We start from the raw sequence: 8,978 nt of genomic DNA, 5'->3' as shown, positions 1-8,978 counted from the left end.
CCTTATGATAACATATGATGTGAACAGGAAAGGCATGTTCCAATTTGCCAAAATCCTCTCCAAACTGGATGAGTTGAAAGCTTTATTTAAGGAGAAATCCATGCCTTCTTCCACAAAAGGGAGAAAATCCAAGATAATGGACATTTCCACTATCAAATAAAGCTCCAAATCCCCTTCTCCCCAAAGACATCAATCATCCTTAGTTTAATATTCTCCAAAATATCCTCAAAAGCCAACCGTAGAGGATGTTAATTTCTTCTGATCACTCAAATGACTCCCCAACCACAATACAAAGGAAAGGACATGGAGAGCTGCCAAACTGGCCAAAGCAATCTGGCAAGCTCAGGGAGTCGACACAACCTTTGATGAATCTTTAATCAACTCATGGGTGAATCTATTCTGCAGACTTTTAAATGGAGATTATGTTCCTCATCTCACTTACTCTCCCCCATAAGAACACATGTATTGGGACATTTCGGTGTCCCCCAATGGGAGATTCGATAAGGTGTTTGATGACTTTGATCTGCGGATTTCAGATTCTAGAAGACTACCCATGGAGTTTGAGAGGTTAACTCTTTTTCTTAACAAGCATGGAAAAGCACATGTAAATGAGATCTGATCAAATGACACACTGGAGGCTGTCACCAACTAAAAACCAAGATCATTTCTCAAAGCTCAATTTTTTCAGTATACTCTTGTGCACTTTGGCAAAGAGTACTACATGACACATGATGTATTTCCAAAGATGAATCCTGAAGAGCTATTCTTATATGCAAAGGTCTTCAGTCATAAAATTGAAAAACATCACAATATGAAGACCCCTTACCGAAGGGTTTACACCTATCTTTGGTCCATGCTTAGTGATTTTGCCACTATTGATGTCGAGATTCATCCGATTTTACAAGAAAAACTTGATTTGCCACCTCTCGAACCCCTACATTTCATCACCGGAGGAATACAAGAAATGAATCTAAGAGACACCAACAATCCAGACTTTGGCCTTATCTTCTGAATAGCCAAGGGTGCTCCAAAGAACTTTCTCTCTGCCTAGTCCTTCCATCGTTGTAGCAAGAAACAACTATAAGACATTCTGCTATTAACCATAAAATCCAAATATGCAACTAATGAGGTCAAGCAGGAAATTGAAAGAAGAATCAACTTGATATTTGAAGTTAGGGTATTTTGGTGGATCATGATTAAGTTCTTTAAACTCAACAAGTAAAAGGTGAATGATGTGAGCTCACTTAGGGGGGAATTTTGAAGGCATAAAGTGACCCACAACAGCTGAAATGTGTGAGCCATACCGACGACCTAATGATTCAAAGGAACTGGAGAAGAGTTAAGGCTCAAGGAAGAGCCTTGTATGTTTTGAGTTACACCAAGAGGAGGAGTCGAACTTAGACTAAAGATTGCTTAGTTGTCTTTTCAAAGATAGTACAGTGATTAGTTGTATACTGGTACTTCTTAAAAGACTATACAATCAGTCATATGCATGGGCATTATGGCTGCCCAAGGTACTCTTATTTTATGTTTTATCTAGTACTCTTTTGCTCTTTAAATGGAATAAGGATGTATAGTACAATTTCTTTAAACTATAGAGATTCATCTTGTCTATTTTTCAAAGATTAGACTAAAAGTGTGAATCTGACCAAACTATAGGAACCAAAACTGTAACTTTAATTTTAATGATAACATAATTTTTAATAGGGATAATGACTTAAATGGGTAATATATATTCTTTGATTTGGACAATTTTAGTTGATGGGTTTTTTTCTATATTTTTCCGTTGAACTTGTTTGAACTGTTCAGAAAACATCATTATGATATGCTATAGTAGGTTTCCGAAATATTTGGCAGCCATCTTCGTCGAGTCTCCTTCAAACAATGCTTTTTTTCGGCGAGACTCCAGTCATCTTCTTCGTCCACCATTAAAACCGATCATTGTTCATCAACTTCAAACTCCAAGCCACCATCAAAACTGAGACATCACCACCACAAACCATATGTCATCACCTTCCACCACCTCTGCCATATGGTTGCATGTATATGGCCGAAACCCTAACACCTTCCAATGCCGACAGATTTCTTACGCCTTTTGTCACACCCCAAAAGCAGAATGGCGGAAACGTTCGAGGGTGGAGGACGTCATGTTTAGTATCACAAGACATGTATCATAGTAAGCAAGTAATGAACAACCATTTCGTTAGAAAGAAAGTGTTTACAAAATATGTGTTCACAAAAACATAGAGTACATAAGCAAATAACAAAACAAGACTTGAAGTTATACTGCTCCATCTTCTGAATTCCTAGAGTGGGTACCTGTCTACTAGTTTCTTGAGAATACAAGTTATTTGAGAGAGTTGATCAGCAATTAAGCTGGTGAGTTCATAAGATTTTAGTGATGTAAGTATGTTGTAGAAAGTTGTTGAAAAATGTAGTTGAAATTAGTAAGTTATAAGTTCTGTTTTAGAAAAGTTCGCTTGTTCCTCTAGAAAATCCTATATTTCCTACTTTAATGAAAGATACGTTTCTATGAGTACTAAATGAATACAAGTTATATAAAACTCAAAGTAAACAAACAATTGATTGTGCGCATCTGCCCTAATCCCACAACCAAACAAGCAACGGGAAGTAAGGCGAATAGCACACATCCCATTGTTTGTTAGGTCCTTGTTGTATATAACCCTGGTGTATTCACTTGTTACTCATGGAGTTAATTGTAATAGTTCCTTTATATTTAATGAAAAGATCCTTTAAGAAATCCCTTATTTCTTATAATAAAATAGTGACAACAGTGATTACTTCTATAACAACTTAGTTATATTGGCTATATATGATCTAATATTGAATAGATAATTAATTGGGTGAATCTGCCCTAAGCCCACAACCAAACAAGGAATAAGAAGTAAGGCGGAAAGCACACATCCAACTATCTGTTGGGTATTAATGATATATAACCATGATGCATAAACTAAGGTATTATAGAGTTAATCACCTAAAGTCCATTAAGTTTATATTGGTTTAATAAAATGGATTAAACCCTTTACTGGGAAGTTTCTAGTTTTGTGCATCAAATGTTCTATTTGAAAAGTATGTTTTGTACTAGAAAAATTGTGTACTGACTTGTATTCTATGACTTGACCCATACCTGGTACCCCTTATGATGACTTAATGTGTACGTAACATATATATAACTAAAATCGAATATATAATAGGCTGGGTGAATCTGCTCTAAGCCCACAACCAAACAAGGAACATGAAATGAAGGGGAAAGCATACATCATATTACCCGTCAGATCCTATTTATATATATATATATATATATATATATATATATATATATATATATATATATATATATATATATATATCCCTTGATGTATACATTAAGGAATCATAAGGCTAGCATTATGGTCCCTTCCTACCGAATGTACTAGACCTGACTGTTCTGTTTGTCATTTGTAAAATGTAAGTACTGTAGTATTGTATATAGTAACTACTATTGTACTAAATGCCTTAAATTTATTATTAATGTATAATGTGATGGCTAGATCCCATACTAAACGCTCTTCCTGTTGAAAGATTCTGGGACCTAAACGCGACCTCTACAATCAATTGCAGGTCGTGAACATCCACATTAAAATTATGTGATCATGTATACCCAATATAACTATCACCTTTTTTTTCGAACAATGCGTTACTGATTCATTAGTATAATTAGATCCTATAATAGTGCCATGTTATAGCATCTTAGTGTGTTCGTTCTGTTATAGTATCTTAGTACCTTCTCTTGTTATAGTATCTTAGTATGTTCTTTCTGTTATCGTGTATTGTATCTAGTATGAACTGAACCCCTAAATTATACCCATTATAGTTTACTAGTACTCTACTTGAACTATTATTGAAAAGACTCATTTTACTACCAAGTTATGCTTGTACTTTAAAAACAGAGTTGCGTTAAACTATAAAGCAACATAACTGTAAAATAGTTTTTGAAATGTTTTGACTACTTATAGAAGACATAAGCAACATTTTGAAAGATGTTTATAACAAACAAATACACAATTATCATTGTGTTCAACTTGTATTCCCCCCCCCCCCCCCCCCCCCGCCTTAATAGCATTTAAAACAGTTAAAAGATTTATTACGGGGTATGAACTCACCTGATGTGGGTGATTCAAACAGGTATGCGTGTAAGGATGAGAAGTTCCACGAATGAAGTCCCGAGACACAACAAGTCCTAAATGACATATAATGACACATATTGGCATGAATATAGTGTTTATAAGCAATTATATGAAAGGAAACACCTTCCAGGACTAGGAAACACTTTGAGCATGTGTTGGAATCACATGTGATTCATTAAGGGATAGTAGAATGACACTCACATGAGTTTACGGCCATGGGTTTACGGCCCAAGGGAGTTTACGGCCGTAAACTCATGGTTACTTATATATAAGTGTAAGTTTGAAGGCTAGGGAAACTTTAGGGACTTTTGCTCTACACTAGTATGAGAAATACCACTTCTAATGAGGCTTTTGATGAGTTTACGGCCCAAAGGAGTTTACATCCGTAAACTCATGACCATTTATGTTTATGAGAGTAGTTTAAGGTCCTACAATCATCAAGGAAGGGTTTTGGGTCACAAGCCTTGCATCTAGGAGGGGTGATGGCCAAAATGGCACCCTTTAAGGGGTTTACGGCCATGGGAGATGGCTTGGCCATAAACTCCTTTTGTCCTTGTGTTCTTGATGTTTTCAAGTCTCTAAGCATGATTCCTAACTAGATATGAAGTATAGGGAAGAGTACTTACGATCTAGAAGCTTGAAATGGTTGGTTTTGGCCAAGACCACTAGTATGTGTTCTTGGTGTTCTTGGTGAAACTTGAAGATCTAAGAAAAGAATGATTTCTATGGATGAAATCATGGAAGGATACTAGATTAAGAAATGTATCAACAAATCTAGGAAGAATACTTACTTATATGAAGATCTTGGAAGGAAATCTTGATGATAGTTAAGAGGACTTGAAGAAAATCGGCAAAGGAATGGAAAGAATGAGAAAAATGGCCAAGGACCATATATATACTCTTGAGTTTACGGTCACATGAGTTTACGGTCGTAAAATCATTGTCTTGTGGCCGTGAACTCATTTTGATGAGGTTAAGGTTTGATTTGCTACACTGTGGTTCTAGCAGGTACTTTCTAACACTTATTCCTTAAGTGTATTAGGCTTAAAACTCTTTAGAATGACCTTTAACCAGGCTAAAACTCATTACCAGTGAGTTTGACACTCATTTGAGTTGATTGAATGAGCTCTAAAAGCAAAAATTTTCCGGGTTGTCACACCTTTCCTCCTTAAACTCTAACATCCGCTATTACCTTCACCGCCATAAACCACAACCCCTACCTCTTTCTCATATCTCTGGTTCCTACTTCCCTATTTCGATCTCTTTCTCGTTTCCCTCTCCGACCCTATATTTCTTACCTATTTTCTTTATGATGACTTGAGTTTGGCCGGAATTATCAAATACGTCGGAAACTAGCTAAACCTTTTATAACAGGTCATAATGATGTTTTTTTGAATAATTCAAATAAATTGAACGAGAAAATGTTGTAAAAAAACTCAATAAATAAATATATACAAATCAAAAAAATAATTTTCCTTTTTTATAATGTCACCACCATATGATATTCTCCTAGCAGCAGATAAAAGAAAAGAGAAATTGCCAAAATGTCCTACAAAGTTTTTAGGGTTGATCGATTCAGTCCTTAAGCTTTTGTCGGGCTTTATGGGTCCTTAGACTAGGATACGACCTACTCTTTTATTTACTGTCAATCTGTAATAGCCGATTCAATGACCATTTAAAACCAAAAAAACTGACATTGTGCCCTTATAAAGCCAAAAAAAAAAAAAAAAAAGTTTGGGGTGCCCTTATAAAGCCAAAAAAAAAAAAAAAGTTTGGGGATTATCTTGCCAATTAGTGGTTGTAATCAAATGAATGGATGGAATCATGGAATTTGAAATATATTCTGCCCCAATTTTGAATATTCTCACTTCGGCTTTACTCATTTGGGCTTATGTCAACGTCAGCGAATTTGATCAAGCTCTCTTGATGTCTTCACACTTCTCGACATCGGAGTTCTGGTCACTTTTTTTCCGTCGCTGACTGCAAACGTAAGCTTTTTGGCGACATTAGCACTTAACATCCCCGATTCACTCATTACGCCAATAGCCAAAAGGATCAAATCATCGGTCAAGGTGGACAAGCGATTCTCATGGGTGCATTCACGTTCGTCGGTTTAGCTGTGACATCATCGACGCAAGTCATTTTCGGTCGTGTAATCTCGAACCCGATTGAATTATTGGGAGAAATAGGTGGGATTTCAATCATGATTCTCTCCATCATTAGAATCACGCTAGCCACCATCACAACCAACATTGCAGCCAACGTCGTAGCTCCGACGAACACCCTCGTGAACCTGAGTCCATCGTTGTTCACTTTCCGGCGAGGTGCGTGTTAAATGTGTTGCTTGGAATTGTGTTCCAACCATGGCAACTTGCAATCGAGTGAAAGCTTTGTGTACACTTAGCTTGTGGGTTATTCTACGTTAATTGACAAGATAGTCCCCGAACTAATTTTTTTGGCTTTATAGGGACACAATGTGAAGTTTTTTTTGATCTAAATGGTAATTGAACCTGCTATTATAAATTAAAAAAGTCTAAAAAAGCAAGTCATATCTTAATTTAAGAACCCGTAAAATCCGCCAAAAATTTTAAAAAACAATCCAAAAGACTTTATAGGACAATTATGTCATTTTCTAAAAAATAAAACGTTAGAAAATTTGATAACATACCCGATAAACTTGAGAATAAAAATGATTTGAAAGGTATCTCCCCATGCTAAAAGAACGGGTTAACTAATAATCATAAAAAGCCAAAATAGTGACATCATTTTACTAATTAAATGTAAAAAAGCCAATGCGATTCAGAAACCTGTGTGTCTCTATTTCCCCATGAATCACCTCAAAGCAATCAAAAGAAACCAGAAATTAAAAGCAGACAAATGGAGTCTCTGACAACACTCTGCCCTCCTGCCACCGTGATAAAACACAACACTCTCCACTCATTCACTCATTTTCTCCCAAATATTCATTTCCATTCTTTCATAATCAAAACCCCTTTTTCTCAATTTCCTCTCAAATGGGTTATCTTCCATCTTCCTTCCTTCTTATCATCGTTTTCATCGAGCTCTGTTTTCATGGCTCCTCCATCACACACTGGGAAGACGTACAAGCTCTCAAACAGTTCAGAAATGGCGTCAATTCCAACTCAGTGGGTCCCGGCTCCTGCTTAGCTTCCTGGGATTTCTCCGTCGATCCATGTGACTCCCTCTCCGGCGAGAAATTCACCTGTGGTTTCCGATGCGACGCCGTGGTCTCCGGCGTTAGTAGAATCACCGAACTCACACTCGACCGGGCTGGTTACTCCGGTTCACTCTCGTCTTCATGGAACCTTCCTTACCTCCAGACATTAGACCTCACTAGCAACTACTTCACCGGTTCCATTCCCGGTGCTTTTTCCCGATTAACTCGTTTGCAACGACTCAGTCTCTCTGGGAACTTGCTCAACGGGTCAATCCCTGACTCGGTTGGGTCACTACCCAACTCACTCGAGGAGCTTCTTCTCGACAACAATAATCTCCAGGGGCCCATTCCACGATCTCTCAACGGTCTAAAGAATTTAAAAAGACTCGAACTTCAAGGAAACAGACTCAGTGGCGAGTTCCCAGAGTTGACTCAACTCAGTCAACTTTACTTCCTTGACGCCAGCAACAACGCCATTTCCGGCGACCTTCCCTCGACTTTCCCCAGCAACCTCATTGAACTAGCCTTGAGAAACAACTCACTACAAGGGAATATTCCGGCGAATTTACTCAATAACTCGGTTTATCTTCAAGTATTAGACCTGAGTTACAACAATCTCACTGGTTCCCTTCCACCGGATCTTTTCACCCACCCTTCTTTAGAACAGCTGACTCTAGCATACAACCAGTTCCGGTGGGTTCTTGTTCCGGCGAACTGGGGCCAGAACAGCGAGCTCATAGCTGTTGATTTGAGTAATAACGATATCCATGGTTTCTTACCCGGATTCTTGGGTTGGATGCCGAAACTCTCGGCTTTATCATTGGAGAACAATAAGTTTTCCGGTATGATTCCGACGCAGTATGCGTTGAAGGCGGTGGCGGAGGAGGGTCAGGGAGGAGTAGCTCCGTTTGAGAGGCTGTTGTTGGGTGGGAACTACTTGTTCGGGTTGATACCCGGCCCGTTATTGCAGTTGAGATCCGGGTCGGGTGTGACGATCCGATTAGGGGACAATTGTTTGTATGAGTGCCCCGAAAGCTTTTACTTTTGTGGAGGAGGAATACAGAAAAGTCTAATGGAGTGCAAGGCTTTTACTCCCGTGATCCCGTGATTTAAATTTTGTAGGGTCAATGTCATGGATTCAATTGAATGGTGTATAATTCGAATTTTGTTTATTTATTTATATAATGAATTATTTTCGTAGAAGGTGTTGAACTTTATAGAATTTTTGTTTTAGATTTTAGTTGATCGGAAATCTAACATCCATATTAATCGCTAAAATATTTGTTACGAAATTCTACATCTATATTAATCACTACAACTACAATATACAATATTTTTCTTTAAAATCTAACAATCACTAGACAAACAAAGTCTCTAAGGATATGTTTTCACTTGAATTAATGGGCAAATCTAATTATTATGTTTTTGGATATGATCATAACTTTAATATCACGTGTCATGTTATTTTGATCTTCATATTATTTCGATTTGAAAAATTAAATATCTTTTTATTTTTGTTCTTACAAATAGGGATGAAAATTTGGCCCGAAAACCCGAACCGAACCGAAAACCGAACCGAATTAGACCCGAATAAGCAATTCGACTCGGTTTTC

At 37.4% G+C, this 8,978-nt stretch overlaps 1 protein-coding gene across 1 annotated transcript; it reads left to right on the top strand.

The window, feature by feature from the left end:
• The first annotated feature begins 6,937 nt into the window (after positions 1-6,937).
• On the top strand, positions 6,938-8,568 carry LOC111895135 (LRR receptor-like serine/threonine-protein kinase FLS2). Its single transcript, XM_023891233.3, has one exon. It carries the CDS (start codon positions 7,202-7,204, stop codon positions 8,471-8,473), a length of 1,272 nt encoding a protein of 423 aa, XP_023747001.1. The 5' UTR covers positions 6,938-7,201; the 3' UTR covers positions 8,474-8,568.
• Positions 8,569-8,978: the final 410 nt, after the last annotated feature.

Source organism: Lactuca sativa, chromosome 4 (genome assembly GCF_002870075.4).
Source record: "Lactuca sativa cultivar Salinas chromosome 4, Lsat_Salinas_v11, whole genome shotgun sequence".
Classification (NCBI taxonomy): domain Eukaryota; kingdom Viridiplantae; phylum Streptophyta; class Magnoliopsida; order Asterales; family Asteraceae; genus Lactuca; species Lactuca sativa.
The sequence above is the reverse complement of the archived record's forward strand: the minus strand, read 5'-3'. Positions and strand labels throughout refer to the sequence as shown.